This window comes from Salmo salar, chromosome 16 (assembly GCF_965601325.2).
Source record: "Salmo salar chromosome 16, fSalSal1, whole genome shotgun sequence".
NCBI lineage: Eukaryota > Metazoa > Chordata > Actinopteri > Salmoniformes > Salmonidae > Salmo > Salmo salar.
In genome coordinates this window covers 68,393,097-68,409,361 of record NC_138306.1, presented here as the reverse complement: position 1 = coordinate 68,409,361, position 16,265 = coordinate 68,393,097, and the positions used below count along the sequence as shown (strand labels likewise).

At 42.4% G+C, this 16,265-nt stretch overlaps 1 protein-coding gene across 1 annotated transcript; it reads right to left on the bottom strand.

The window, feature by feature from the left end:
• Window positions 1–851: 851 nt before the first annotated feature.
• On the bottom strand, window positions 852–15,997 carry LOC106574243 (mitogen-activated protein kinase kinase kinase 2). Its single transcript, XM_014149973.3, has 15 exons — window positions 15,609–15,997; window positions 11,917–11,995; window positions 11,588–11,706; window positions 11,327–11,467; window positions 9,520–9,633; window positions 9,018–9,114; window positions 8,663–8,793; window positions 8,011–8,090; window positions 7,734–7,894; window positions 7,368–7,580; window positions 7,033–7,181; window positions 6,826–6,957; window positions 6,476–6,605; window positions 6,027–6,204; window positions 852–5,114 (listed from the first exon to the last, which is right to left on the bottom strand). The coding sequence occupies exons 2-15, from the start codon at window positions 11,966–11,968 to the stop codon at window positions 4,895–4,897; spliced, it is 1,917 nt and encodes a 638-aa protein (XP_014005448.1). The 5' UTR covers window positions 11,969–11,995; window positions 15,609–15,997; the 3' UTR covers window positions 852–4,894.
• Between the last annotated feature and the right edge of the window lie 268 nt (window positions 15,998–16,265).

Here is a 16,265-nt window from a genome sequence, read left to right as displayed (position 1 = left end):
ATCAAGAACTATGTCATACTAAAAACAAGGTAGAAGGTGCTCTCAATGTTACAGCTGTAGAACTTTGAGGATTTCAGTGTACATGACAAACCTTTTCAACCTGAGGGGCAAGAGGCGCTGACGTGCCTTCTTCACGACTGCGCGTGGACCATTTGAAGTTTTCAGTGTTTTGGACACTGAGGAACTTGAAGCTTCCAACCCGCTCCACTGCAGTCCCGTCGATGTGAGGGAGGTGTTCAGTCTCAGGGTCCTAAGCTTGGTGACGAGCTTAGAGGGACAATGGTGCTGAACGCTGAGCTGTAGTCAATGAACAGCATTCTCACCATAGGTATTTATCTTATCTAGGTGAGTCAGGGCAGTGTGGGTGTGCGACCTGTCACTAAATTGTGTTTCACAATCTCGGCCCTACGTTTGTTTTTTGCACTAGCACTACACAGCGGATTCAAATAATCAAAGCTTAAATGAGTTAATTATTTGAATTAGCTGTGTAGTGCTAGGGCAAAAACCAAAACATGCACCCCTTGAGGTACACAGAACAGAGTTCAGGAAACACTGCTAATAGCTCATACACTTCACATGGAGCCAAGAAGACAACAATACATAGTTTGATAAACTATCAAGTTTCACTGTTGTCCATTACTAGAAAAACTGCTTATACTTGCCTGTCAACAACATGCCCCTCCTAAAAGGCTTGCATGATGCAATCAGACCTGTAGTAGGCCTGTCCAAAAGATCACTGCCTTTACAAAATAATCGACTGTGCTCACAAATCTCACACACAAAACAGGTGAAATCATTTTTTGGTGGGTAAAAAAAAAAAATGAATAAAAAGTAAATCTTAGAAAAACAGGTGAAATAAATATATTTTATTATTTTCATTGTCATCATAATTATTAACACATCAAAGTGCCAACAGACTGACAGTCTCCCGACCCTTTTCCATCAAGAGGTCTCCTCTCTTCAGCATTCATTTACAGGAGCCAATGAGCTTTAGCCTGGTCCCAGATGTTCTTGTTTACTCCATCGCTGTCATTTAACAAGCCAAACAATGAGTGACATGGAATTAGCATGATGGAATTAGCATGATGGCACAAACAGACTGGCACTCAGGCTAAAAGCAATGGGCCTCCTGCCACCATTGTACCTCTCTCAGGATCCAACCATGCATAAAATCTCCCATTTAAAAATTAAAAATAAAAATATATATTAAAAAATTATGCATACCACTGATATACAGTTCTGATATAAACAGGCTTATTGGTCACAAACCAAATAGAATTATAAACATGGCTTCTTTTACAATACACAGAAAACAAATGTGAGGGATATAAGTGTAATCGTTCTTTTTAAAAGGGGTACATTTTTCAAAATGTATACATTTGTACATTTTTTTTCTTCTTCAATTCTATCTTTTTTTTTACAGTCCGAATGCGCAAGGCATTTTGGGCGCCCCCAGTGTCCTTTGAGCACAAATTGCAGTACACACACAGTCGCGCACACAGTCACACACACGCACACGAGAGAAGTGCTTACAGCACCTTGGAGTGGCAGCAGTGGCTTATAAAAAGCACATATTGGACCATATTGGTCTGTATCTTGTTGGTTTTCAAGAAGCAGGGGAATACCATGTGGTGACTTATCATACCGTATTTCACTTCACTGCCTATTACTTTAAATAGTTTTGCCCGAATCCCAAACCAACCTGCCCAATCCTCTCAGATCTACACAAGTAGGGAGCAGGGGCTAGGGATTGATTGGTTTGGGATTCAGGCCTCGTCTACCATCACTAACAGTCCCTCTGAGTGGGGAGGTGTAGTTAAACCCAGTCTGTTCAGAGTTCGAATAGACTTGACTTCTTATTTCAACAGGGGAGTGTTAATCCACAATGGTGAATGAGGCCACCTGGTGGTGAGAATGAAACATTACATTCCTGACTGTAAGATCCTTGTGCAACACAACCACACTGAGTCAATCATATACAACACACGCGCACACACACACCCACACACAGAAGCAAAAGTATTACAATCAGTGTAAAAAATCTGTATAGTTTCAAAAATGTGCAAAAAAGGTTCATCGCTAACAACAGAAACACAAGACAGACTATGCTCAACAGAGTAGAAGTCCATCGTCCAATGAGTAACCTTGAAGAAGCGAGCGGTGGAGAACGCATTATGTACCAGTTTTAAATAGTGCATATGCATACTCATTTCTGTTGAGTTGATAACAGCGAGTCCCAGTGCCAATGGAAATGTTCAGTTTCATTTTGACAGGCAACGCAATGCAGGAGGGTAAGGAAGGGGTCTAACTTCTTGGGGACCAGCTTAGCTGATGATAACACGCACGGGTCGCCGTTTTGCTTCTCAGACTAAAAGAAAACAGAGTCCAGAACAGTGGAGTCAATGACCATTGTTTCTCTTAACCAGCTTAACAAGCACTCCTTCGGCGCACGAGAGAGACAGGATTTAGTAACTTGTGGTGCTATGGTTAAGGGGAGAAAGTGCCTAGGCGATGGGAGAAATGCGCCATCATATTTCAGGCTAGTTGATCAGTCGGTTTCCCGAACCCCTCACACAAAAGAGCTTGTGTTTCCATACCTTGAGTACCTATGGGTTAGCTTACAGGCAATCACAACAACACCTCCTGGAGTCAAATAGACAGCCACTTCCATCATTAAATTAAAAAACACCTATCCTACTGCATCTACAAAATATGGGTCAAATATATCTGACATATTCTCTGTACCTGGCAGCAACAAAACAGTTAGCACTGCTGTGATTTTAGATAAGTCTACTTGTTAGTAATGTTGAGGTGTGTGGCTGAGTACAGCATTGAAACTAGGGATGGACATTGAAAAAAAATGTCTGAGTACGCTCATGCAAATCATTTTGTGTACTCGTATTCAAGCACAAAACAGGGCTGAAGGCAAAACTAATTTGCAGTATGCTATCGATTGCTTCAATTCATGGTTTTTTAATGCTATGTTTTCAGTGCACTTGACACACTCCAAAACAATAAAAACACATCTTAAAGTTTGAAATGTCATTTGAACCTGCTAAACAGTTGCATTTGCAAATTTCCAATACAAATCTAGAATCGAGTACTCGAGCCCATCCCCAACTGAAACATACTGAAAACTGCTCTGGTGTGTGTGTATGCTAAAGGAGTGTTTGAGAGGAGAAATTAAACAACACATACTACAACATACCAGTACTTTCTTTCCCAAGGCATAGTAGGGCAAGAGGGCATAATAGTACCAGATGGTGTCCAACACTGTGGAGTATAACTGAGTATTCACCAGCACTGTCGAGTATTGATATTGGCATAATTGCTGAGTACTGTTCAGTGCAGTAGTATCTTAATCAAGATGTAAACTGGCTAACGTAGAGAGTGCTTCAGCGCAAAGTAGTACCTGATAATAACATACAGTATGCCTACAACTGAGTAACAAGCATCCTAATTGGCTAGCGGTTCTCCACTCTTCCTGTTTTAAAATGCCATAATGTACATTTGACCAATCAACTAAGGCCTGCCTAAACTTTGAGCAATCAACTGGCATCAGTACAACACGGCCAATCACAGAGCTCCGGTGTATTTCTGTTAAGAACTGAAGCACCAAACCCATTATGATGAGCACTCTAGGTTTCTGCTTTGGTGTGTCTCAGTTGTATCTGATCTGGGGTCAGTAAGAGACCTATGACCCCTGGTGAGGAGAAGGCAGAGAACAGTGCCACAACTGATCTAACACCAGTCTGATACAGAGAGAAAAAAAGGCAGATCAGAGAGAGCAGACCAATTTGGCGCACCACTGGCTGAACCACACTGATAGAAACACTTGGATATGATCCAAACCGTAAATAGGCTGGTACCTGTCTGATGCGTAGCGAAAACGTTTCAACCAAAGACGTGCCTACGCGGCTAAAAAGGCACACGGCAAAGAACGACAGACTGGGAGGGGATTTGACAACAGACCCTGACAGACGGGGGACCTGACTGACACAGCAGACAAGACAGACAGTCGCAGGACAGGAGTAAAGCGAGGGATCCTAGCAACAAAATTATTTTTTTCATCATAGAATGTCTACAGTATAAGTAAGAAGAACCGTTGAGTTCTGGATGTTCTACATGGACTGTGAATGTGCAAGTGAGGGGGGAGCAACATAGGCAGCAGTGTGACAAGAAGCGTGGGGGGGTAGGAGTGTTCTCCTCACCCGGTGTTCTGGTTGTGGATTCGATAGCAGCGTGCTATGGGTTTTCAGCTGTACATTCTGGGTCGAGTCAGGACCACACTAACCACCAGGGGTGCGTTCAGCAGGACACGCCGTTGTGCAACGTTCAGATGGATATAGCATGTAGAACAAACCCGCCTCTAAGACGTGTAGAGTAAGGAATCGTTTCGGCTCTAGTCATGCCATTTCTATTTGCAACGGTCCACAACGTTTGCCTACTAAATGTGGCCCAGATTATCATGATCGTCACCTCAAATCTCCACTAAGGTCCAGATCAGAAACACCGACTGACTCAGTGAGCTAAGCACAGAGTGACTGAGTCCCACTCCACAATCAAAAGCAGGAGATATTAATCATAAAAACATTTAAAAAAAGGTTATTTTGTCATCTCGGTTGGGAAACTTACCCTATTTCTGAAATTAAGGTGCAACTTTCTTTCTCTAAATGAGTTCATTCATTAATTCCTCCTTGCCAGTCTCCTAAAAACAGAGACGCAGGAGTTGTAGTCCCCACCTCATCCAATCACCAGATGGATACCTCCCACCAAGTCCTCTCTGGTCCAATGGGGGCTTTCTGTCTGGAGCTGGGAGGGCGGAGTTCAGGGGAGTCAGAGGCAGGGACAGCGAATCATCTAAGGCCATCTCTGGCAGTTCAGGGGGAAGGGGCTAGTGAACAAAGATGTGCCTCAGAAGGTCGTCGGCCGAGGGCCTCAGCTTGGTGTCCACGAAGATGCGCTTGAGGAAGTCGCGGCCGTGGTCGGAGACGTGGGCGGGCAGCGAGGGGTTGGTGGGCTGGGTGGCGATCTTAAAGATGGCCGCCATGGCCTCGAACTCGGCCCACGGGGGCCGTTGGGTCAGCATCTCCACCACCGTGCAACCCACACTCCTGGAGAGGACACCACTGACATTAGCCAACATCATCAACAGTTGACAAGAAATCCCACCAGCGGCGGCTGGTGGGAGAAGCTATAGGAGGACGGTCTCATTGTAATGGCTGGAATGGAATGGTACCAAACAGATCAAACATATGGAAACTCCGTTCCATTAATTCCATTCCAGACATTAAAATGAGCTCGTCCTCCTATAGCCATTCCCACCAGCATCCCACTCAACACATCAAGATCTTTATTGGTTCTCATCTCACCAAGATTTACATTACAAAAAAAGGGAGACACTTTTTTTCAGTGGCTGTTACACTCATCTACCATTGCCTCCTATCCAGATCCCCTATCCTTTCTGACCACTAATTTAAAGAGACTTCATCATATGGTAAACACCTCTTAATGGTGCAGTTTTGTTATATTTCCACACTATTAGGTCAAAATAACAGTCTGAAATTGTACAAATTGTGATGAGCTTTTGGTGTAAGAGCTGTTTGAAAAAAATGCCTGGAATTTCAGCCTGTTCAGGTGGGATGGAACTTTTGGCCCACATTATGACAATGGGATCTGATTATAATAGACCAATGACAGTTCATCTGAGTAAGGGGGTGGGCTCTAGACCATCCTATTAGCCAATCAGGGCTGTCTATATAAATATCTTAAAAATGTGTGTTCCCTAACACCCACACGATCAGACAGAGCAAGGGCGAAAGGAAACTCAGGGAAACAAATAATAATAAATATGACTTATTTTCATTAAATAAACATTGATTTATTAGGCATACAGTGATGATTAAAAAAATTACAAAAGACTGCATGTGGGCTTTAAGTCTCAGCCAGTGGTTTGAAAGAGAAGGAGACAAGGAGGTGGAAACAATTTTGCTGATAAGTCTGCCTCAGTAATAAATCCGTCTTACCAGATATCAGCCTTCCTGCCATAGCCCTCTCCACTGATCACCTCTGGGCTCATCCAGTAGGGAGTACCAGTCACTGACTTGATCCCTGTTCCTGACAGACAGATGGTCTGTAGCCGCCTGCTCGCCCCAAAGTCCCCCAGCTTCACGTTTCCCACAGAGTCCCGCAGAATGTTGGCCCCTGGAGAGAAAGATGGAGGAAAAAGAGGGAGGGACAGGAAGAGGTAAGGAGGTGCTTTTAAGGTACATTCTCTCATAAGAAACTACATTACCCAGAAGTCACTACTTGAGTTACAGCAACATTCCCCTCAATATCCATCAACATTCTGTCATAAGCACTACATGAACCAGAACATGAGAACTCTATGAGTCATGATAATGGTCCTTCCTATCAGAATCCAGCAACATTGTATTCCAATATTCCATCCATTTATCCCCCCCTCCTTCTGTACCTTTGATGTCTCTGTGGACGATCATGTTGCTGTGTAGGTAGGACACTCCCTCCAGGATCTGACGGGTGTACCGACGCGTCACGTTTTCCGTCAAGGCCCCGTACGACTTCAGCTGGTCTTTGATGGAGCCCTGGGGACAGAGGGTGAGAGTTCAAGCAACCTGCACGTCCGTTCCTGGTCATCTTTACTGCAGCAGCGTCGTGCCGATCAGCTGTGAAACTTCACTGAAACAAATACAACCTGGAACACAGCCGACGTCGCCACACTGGTGGACGGAGACAGTTTTGAGTTGGTCTAAGTCCAGTTATTCAAACGTACACACACACACACACACACACACACACACTTACCCCGGGCATGTACTCCATAAAGATGGACAGAGTTCTCTCGTTGGAGTCTCGTAGACAGCCGTAGTACTGGACGATCCGTTCATGGCACAAGTTCTTCAGTAACTGGATCTCACACTCCAGGGCACTTACCTCCTGCAGATAGACAAGATATATTGAGTACACAGTGTACACAATTCTCGACACACACACAATCTCTGTTCCACTCACCTTGCTGGTCTCGGGACTCTCTGGGTCAAACTGGACCTGTTTAACAGCCAGCTCTCTGCCCGTGTCTGCATCGTAGCACAGGAAGACCCGGCCAAACGCACCCTGACCCAGCAGCTTACCTAGCCGCCAGTTAGTAGGGGCACGTGGAGCTGGACAGACATGGGGGAAATCAAATCAGGTCATTTGTGTGCGCTTATAAGAAAAACGCTGGGTGCAAAAGTGCTTAGCAGCTACCCGGCCAGACCAGCTATCCTTCCACCTGAACGTTCTGCCATCTCAATCTCTGCTTTCCCCCCCCCCCTTCCTATTGTCTCCCTCCATCTAGCTCTACTCACAGCGGCTGGGTGGGCTGATGTCCATAACAGAGAGGGTGGGGTTGGGCTCGATGTCACTGCCCCTGCGTCTGCGACCCCCAGGCTCCTCCAGGTCTGGGGTGAATATGCTGCTGCCACTGCTGGTGCTGGGAGACTGCTCTGTGGGGCTGAAACTGACCGGGGAATGGAAACCGTGGACCTGGGTGCGCCGCGCTCGAGGGAACGTCTTACGCCCTGCAGGGGAGGATGGGAGAGGGAGATTGAAGGTAAACAACAATAGTTTTCTGTGATACTCTAAAAATAAAAGAAATCGGGACACCCAGGTTTAAGGTTGAATTGAATATGACTTTTGTTTTAGAGAGGGTGTGTTTCTGTTTGTTCCTTTACCATCACTGTAGTCCTGAAGGCCAAAGGAAATGTGGTATCGCCGTGGGTAAGTGCCCCCTTTCCCCGACTTCTCAAACACTGGAATATCATACTCTGGGTAAACTTGGTGGTTATCTGGGTAGCTCTGTGCCCGGGGCATACGTGACTTAGGATAGTTATCACTGCAAGGAAATACAGGAGGAACACATGTTTTAAAAAACCTGTTCGAGTCAGAAGATGAAATGTTGAAGGTTACCACAATGCATGCTGGCTATGTAGTTCTTAGCTGGATGTTCACCTGTCCAGTGGGCTGTCCAGTGAGGGACAACTCCCCGATGCAGAGTTCTCTGGACTGCTCATTGACAGAGGGTCCAGCATCTAAGAAAGGAGAGATTGAGTTTGTGACTCTGCTGTTATTTGTCATACTCTGAACATGTTAATAAAAATGTTCATAACAGCGGTAATGAAGGACAGTTACGAGTAGGCAAGAGTGTTGAGACTAGGCCTTAGTATGACTGTTCCTGATCTGGGCCCCTGTCTCGATCTAGATAGAGGACTCATCTTTGTAGCTGTGCCATTATGGCGTCTGTGACAGCTTGGGCATCGCCATTGAGGCCATCTCCATTTTAATGTAGTCAATTTTCTTATTTTGTGTATTAAAAAAAAGTGTGAGGCTAATTTGTGATTTACCGCCACCTACAGTGCTGGAGTCCTGGACAAAATTGTGTGTGTCATTCATTTATTATAGCCACTAGATGGCCGTGACTTAGCTTAAAAGCCATTTACAAACCATTGGCAACCCAATTTGAAGAAGACAATGCTCTGATTATTGGCTGATCGCTCCCAACCCATAGGAATCCCCAAACAGTTGACTACTTTAAAAATGGTGGAAGCCCTAAATGTCAATGTTAACTGGTTAGATGGATAGAGTCCTCTATAGGTGAGGTTACCTGGTCCATGCTTTCTGGAATGAACTCTCCCTCGCTGTTAATGCTGGTGAAGGAGCCGTTTCTGGCAACCTGCTGGAGGGCATCGGGAATGTAGCCTGGAGGGGGAGAGCTGCGGTCCCCGGAGTGGGACCCTGGATGAAAGAGAATTACAAACATTTCTAGCTGAAGACTTACTACTAGACTGGTGGTGAAAGACAAGGTGTTTTGGATGTGTCTAATGCCATGAAGCAAATGGATTTGGAGAAAGAAAGAAATGGAAAGTATTTACTAGAAGGACAATTTCACAGATTTAATTAAATGAATTACACACACAGATATAGTTGTCATTGAAAACACCACTGAGTTGATGACCCACCTATCAAAGCCAGCATGCTTTTATTGTCTGTGGCCCTGAAACGGGTGTTGTCCAGGTCTTCGTGTGGGGGCAGCAGGTCCATGCTGGACGTGGAGGTCTGAGAGGAGAAAGTAAACACCATCCATCCATATCAAAACAGTTTTACTATACAGCCGTTTCTTTTACAGAATAAAACAATGCTTTTATGTCAGCTTAAACAAAGGTCTCAAGATGATTCATTAAAGTAAATACTCGAGAAAGTGTGCTGAACATAGTGAGCTGTTGATGGGTCAATCAGCCAGTACAGTAGTATGCTATGGATTGTGTGTGATTCCCTACAGTCACTGTGCTGTGATATGGTCTGGGCCCATATCCGCCAAGCCTCTCAGAGTAGAAGTAATGATCTAGGATCTGTCCAAGTAATCTTATTCATTATTATCCAAAAGGCTAAACTGATCCTAGATCAGCACTCCTAACTCTGTGGTGCTTTGTGAATATGGGCCGTGAACTGCCTGGTCCTAACCTGAGAGGAGGCCTGGAGCACCAGGAGGATCTTCAGGCTCTTCATGTGGACGCTGCGATCCAGCAGCTCCACGGCCTTGTCCAGGTCATCCTGAGTGGTCAGAGGAATCACCAGCTGAGAGGGAGGAGGGGAGAGAACCACAGAGAAGGAAACAGACAGATCAGCTTGGAAGAAGAGGAAGAAACGGCAGCAAGAGAAGGAAGTGAAATAGAAAAGAAAGGTATTGGTAGTTTCTCACAGAACAATTCATTCTCTCGCTCACACATGTTGATGATTGGCTTTTGGTGCTTATTTGACTACCAGAGACCAACACTGTGACTAGGGGCTGGGCTATATGGCCCAAATATCATATCACTGTATTTAAAAAAAATATTGGATGGTATTTTATGTTATGAACAATAAAAGTTCTACATTTTCTTTATGACCCTAGAGTGGCAACACATACATTCTAAGTGATTTCAATTTGTTTTTCTCCAATCTGTTCAATTCAACCAAAAATTATTTCCTGCATTTTAATCAATTTCTGCATTTCCTGCCCTCATTTGAGATCTCCACACTGCCACGTAGGGCTGCACAATATGGACAAACAATCTAGGCTTTATTTTTAACCAAATGTTGCAATTGTGATCTGATTTGCAATTTAAAGCCAAACACTTGTGTGAACTGTTGGAATCATGGAAATAGAATGATCATTCTAATTTTAGAGTAACATTTTTTTTAATTTGATTTAACCTTTCTAGGCAAGTCAGTTAAGAACAAATTGTTATTTACAATGACGGCCTAGGAACAGTGGGTTAACTGCCTTGCTCAGAGGCAGAACGACAGTTTTCTTCCTTGGCAGCTCGGGGATTCAATCTAGCAACCTTTCGGTTACTGGCCCTACGCTCTAACCACTAGGCTACCTGCCGCAAAGTTGGCACTTTGAATACAGTGTTTGACGTGACAAAATGCCACGGAGAAGTAATTGTGACAGGGTAGGAACCGAAGTGTTTTCTACGGGACCCTATAATCTTTGGCTACATTAAATGTTCCCTCTTCGCTACTTCATGTAGCTAACATTCATGCTTTGGGTATTCCTCTTTATTTAGAAGATACTATTGCACAACCATGCTAATTTAGGTCTACACCGTCACTAGTATTATCAGGCTGTATAGCTAGTTACGTTTGCTCTGACTCAGTACATTTATTCGCTAGCTAGCGAATAAATGTACTGAATCAGCTAACTAGCCATTAGCGGCAAACATAATAAATGTACTAGCCAGCTAACTAGCCATTAGCAGCAAACACGATTTAGGCCCAACTTGCTAACAAAAGAAACTAGCTGTTTGCAGATGTAAGAAACACAAACCAATAGTGTAATTATAGAACACTAGTGGATTTATATTAAGAAGCGAAGTGAAAACATCATAGCTGTCATCAACATGATTGTAGCATGTGCTGCATTGACCATGCAGACTGAACGCAAGTGTCTCATGATTTATTGTATTATTTTTTGCATTTTATTGTATTATTATTATGAACAAAACAAATACACATGCAAGTGTCTTGTGGTTGAGGAACAACAAATGCGCTCCTTCAGTGACAGGGGCTAGCTCTGTGTGGAAAGCGGCAGAGAGAGATGACTCAAGTAGCAAACTATAACGATGGGCGTTACACACGGCGTATCACAAACCAAACATTCAAATACCGTTATAGAAGGTCAAGTTAAAACCCAAACTAGTCTGTGCATCAATACAAGTACATCGTAAAATACGGTATACCACCCAGCCCCACTGTGACTTGGTGATGATGTTATCGTGATAAGTACCTCATTGTTGGTGTAATGCAGATCCATGGCCTGACCAAAGGCCACTTTGGCTTTGTTCCCCAGGTCATCCAGCCTGACTGGGCGAAAGAACTGCAAGATCCTCTTCTCCCCTTTGAACTCAAACTTCACTCGCACATCGTTCTGTAAAACACACACAACACACCAGCATCCACGAGAGGAAAGGGGATGAGAAAGAGAAATGCCATTCATTGTATTGAGACTATTCTCTAATGAGTGCCAAGTGGAGGCAGGTGGACAGACCTGATTTTTGGGTGAAGAGGCCTTGGGTTTTCCCAGGTCAGATAGGGTCATGGCAGGGCGGCTAGAGCGGTGCAGTTCGGCCAGGTCCTGCATTATAGAGTTCAGCGCCTCCTGTTCATCTGTTTGGGGCAGGTAGAAAGCTCAGAACAGAAAACACAGAATAGAAGCCATAGAATATTCTCTGTTGTTTGATGTTCTGTTCTTAGCCATAGAACAGACAGTATTGCAAAGCATTCCCAGGGCACCTTAAATGATCAGATATGGCCTAATGTCATGACAGTTCCTATGTATTACAACTATGTGTATGTGTTGGGAGAAAGTACACATACTCATTTTGACACGTTGATTCACCCAGGAGTCCAGGATAGAGGATTCTCCCATCAAAGGGGTTCCTTTCTCCTGTAAAATCTGAGTATTGCACACAAACAGAATTAGTCACTCACTAGCAAACTGATACAAACTAGAATCATTCTGCATTGCTTGCTAAATATTGTTTACATTGGGTCGTGCCATTTGATTTCATTCACTTTTTCACCGCACTCTTTTTCATTTGAATGAAACTTTCTATACATATTTGCCCATGGTAGAAGTGGTCAGAAAGTAACTTTTTGGACCTGAATGCCGAAACATTGAGGAGATAAAGGTGCTTAAAGATGAGCCATTTTGCACATCCCCACCCTACCATGAGACATCCATTTCTTCATCACCGGAAAAGATAAACGGTTCAGTTTGATATACATTTTAAAGCTTACAAACAGGGTTGTCAAACTAGTTTAATAAAATGTACGTACTTTAATGTCAATTATCTAAAAACTTGTATTTTACATCATCTGTGATGTTTGTGTTGTGCCCGCCATCAGGTGAGGCACAGCATGCTCTTGAATACAGGGTGGGTGTGATAAAATGTACTAAAATGGGAATAACATTTTATTTTCAAGTTTCAAAATGGTAGCAGAAAGATGATTGGAGGTCCACACATCAAAGAATGTTGACTTTAATGGAAATATAATTTGTTTTTAAATTATACTGTCAGTCCTCCATAGGAAACCTATTGAAATCACAGAAATATAGATAATAGAACCGACATTCGACGGTGGGTGGACCAGCTACCATCTTTGTGGCAGTAAATGGAAGTAAAAATGTAATTTCAATTTAAATACCAATGATGCACCAGTTAAATTGCAGTGGTCTGAAGGGGTATGAATTATAAATGTATGATTGACATGACACCCACCCTGTATTCAAGAGTAAGTTGTGTATCAACCGAAGGCAGGCACAACACAAACACCTCAAATGTAAAATAGGGTCTAAGCTACAACATATGTGAAAATGGGGAGAAAAGAAAAAAAAAAGATTTTACTTGTTTTTTGATCATTGATGTTCAAGGTTAAAAATATTTTTAATTTTTAATTCAAGATTAAATTAATTTCTAAATATGCAAAAAAAATAGCAACATGCAACAATTAAGATTTTACTGAGTTACAGTTCATATGAGGAAATCAGTCAATTGAAATATACTGAACAAAAATATAAACGCAACATGTAAAGTGAGCTGAAATAAGAAATCCCAGAAATGTTCCATACACACAAAAAACATTTCTCTCAAATGTTGTGCACAAATTTGTTTACATCCTTGCTAGTGAGCATTCCTCCTTTGCGTAGATAATCCATCCACCTGACAGGTGTGGCATATCAACCAGTTTTGTCACAACACAATGCCACAGATTTCTCAAGTTGAAGGACCATGCAATTGGCATGCTGGCTGCAGGAATGTCAACCAGAGCCATTACCAGAGAATTTAATGTTCATTTCTCTACCATAAGCCACCTCCAACATCATTTTAGAGAATTTGGCAGTACATCCAACCAGCCTCACAACTGCACACCATGTGTATTCACGCCAGCCCAGGACCTCCACATCCAGCTTCTTCAACTGCAGGATCGTCTGAGACCAGCCATCCGGACTGGCTGATAAAACTGGGGAGTATCGGTCTCATTCTGATTGGCTGGGCCTGGCTCCACAGCGGGTGGACCTATGCCCTCCAAGCCACCTGCCCAGTCATGCAAAATCCATAGATTAGGGCCTAATGAATTTATTTCAATTAACTGATTTCCTTAAATGAACTAACTGTAACTCAGTAAAATCTTAGAAATTGTTGCATTTTGGGTTTATATTTTTCTGCAGTAGAAATTCATCAGGCCATAATCTATGGATTTCACATGACTGGAAATACAGATATGCATCTGTTGGTGACATATACCTTAATAAATAAATTAAAAAATATATATATAAAAAATGGGCCTCAGGATCTCGTAGCGGTATTTTTGTGCATTCAAATTAAAAATCAAATGCAATTGTGTTCGTTGTCCGTAGCTTATGCCTGCCCATACCATATCCCCACCATGTTGACATCAACAAACCGCTCACCCAGACGACGCCATACACATGGTTTGAGGTTGTGAGGCCGGTTGGAGATACTGCCAAATTCTCTAAATTGATGTTGGAGGCGGCTTATGATAGAGAAATTAACATTATATTCTCTGCCAACAAATGTTGAATAAAATTATATTTCATTACATTCTCTGCCGATTGTCCAGTGGTGTTGGTCCTTCAGCTGGTCAAAATTTGACAAAATATCCACAGGAAAGTACTATTAAACAGACTTCAAAACATGGGTCTATGTGTGTGGCAATCAAAATGTGTTTGCTTATGACCGAAGGCACGTGCACTAGACGGAAGCACATGCACTCATTCATACTAACAGGTCTTTACATGGTCTTGCACGTGGCAGGTTATAGAAAATTCAACTTCAGTAAGTTTGGTAAACAATACTTTCATGTGGATATTTTAACAAAAAATTTGAGCAGCTGAAAGTCCAACCACACAGATAACCGGTTGAGTAAGTTCAAATATAATTTTGTTCAACATTCTGGCTTGTAAGGAAAATGTACACAATTTTGCAGTACTTTGTTTCAGACTGTATACCAATAATTGGTATCAGTCTGATTTATTAGGCAATGTAGGGGTATGTGTAATTCCACAATAACAATGTGACAGACTTTTTCACATTAAAAATGTCAAACAAAAAACAATAATTGCAAAGCTAAACAAACCATAGAACTTTATGCACAATGACTACTTTTAATTTTCACTTAACATTTTACAAAAACATATTTACTTGAAGAACAGTGCATATGTAAACTTTGGTAACAGAATGACGGTTTGTGCCACCATTCTGTTACTAAACTTTGCATCTGCACTGTTTTTTAAGTGAATGTGTTTTTGTAAAACGTTCAGTGGAAATTGTTAAAAGTTGCTAACGTTAGTCCTTTCTGAGTCAGACAAATCTGAGTCTCGGTGTCACTGTTACAGTGTAATTGCCCGTATGCAACATTTGTCCATTTTGAGCACCCCTCTACCTACTAAATGTTTTAGCATTAAACCACCTCTACCATTGGCAAATATAGAAAGTGTCATTCAAACCAAATGGGGTGCGGTCAAAAAGTGATTGAAATCAAATGGAACGAACCCATATGAGGCTGTCGTTCAAGCTATTTAGTAATGCAAGCTTATCTAGCTAATTGAGCTATAACATTCGGATTTATGCCTATGGTCATTAGTTAACTAAACACTGCGATCCAAATCAACACATGACACCCTAAATTACTAGCGTGCACAGCTAACTAGTCGGTTCATGACAGAAGTTGACAGCTAGCAAACGTGTTAGTTGGTTATCGACGGAGACATGCATCTGTGCTAGCAAACTGATTATTTGATAAATCAACAGTTTGCAAACGACAGCTAACTAGGATGGCTAACGTTAGATTACATCGCCTGACAGGGAAGTTGTCGAGTTAGCTGGTTAACGTTAGCTAGCTAATGTTTTCCTCGATTAACTTGCTTGCTACCGGTACGTAGCTAGTTAGCTACGTGACGTGAGCCACACACATCGTGCAAATCAATTCGTCAAGTACTTTCTTTCTGTAAATTGTAACGGTTAACAAAAATGTTTCTAATTTACCTGGGTGGATTCTGTATCTTCACTTCCTCATCCACAGGGCCAGCGACAAGAGCCCCGGCCCCGCGGATAGCGGTCTTTGAGAAAGCAGAAGTTTAGAGTCCGCTTCGAACTTTACTTGAGTCCAAGGCCCGGAGTTTCAGGCCAAGATATCACTAACGCTTGTGTTGTGCAAGATGTTCTTCGACGTGAAAACTGACGATAGCGATGTGAACTAATTAAAACAAGCATTTGAATATCTATCCGTTGACAAAAACTTAATCCACACTTCTGTTTGATTTATAAAGCTAGCTACGTGAAAACGGTTCTACCAACACAGCTCAGCTGCAATCTTACCCCAATAATAACAGCAAGCCTAGTTGGAAGAGTCCAACCACAACACAAGTTTGTTGATGTCAGAGAAATGTGTGTGTGCTTCTGGTTTCGTCATCAAAATATGTGGTCGTTCGATTTGGCTGTCAGATTAATAACACAGGCAGAAGGGGTAACCTTGAAAAAGAAGAATAGAGTATATATATATATATATATATATATATATATATATATATATATATACTCTATTCTTCTTTTTCAAGGTTACCCCTTGAATATATATCTTTGTTAATAACTTGCACTCCTAGTCCTGCACTTCATAGTTAAAATGTCCATACAATAATTATA

What these genes read in the sequence shown, in the direction of transcription:
- LOC106574243 (XM_014149973.3), bottom strand. Translation starts at nt 11,968, where the DNA reads ATGGGAGAATCCTCTATCCTGGACTCCTGGGTGAATCAACGTGTCAAA. An exon ending in CCTTCAGGACTACAGTGATG is followed by an intron (nt 7,581 to 7,733) that starts GTAAAGGAACAA and finishes CCTCCCCTGCAG; the next exon opens with GGCGTAAGACGTTCCCTCGA. An exon ending in CGTCCACAGAGACATCAAAG is followed by an intron (nt 6,205 to 6,475) that starts GTACAGAAGGAG and finishes CTTTCTCTCCAG; the next exon opens with GGGCCAACATTCTGCGGGAC.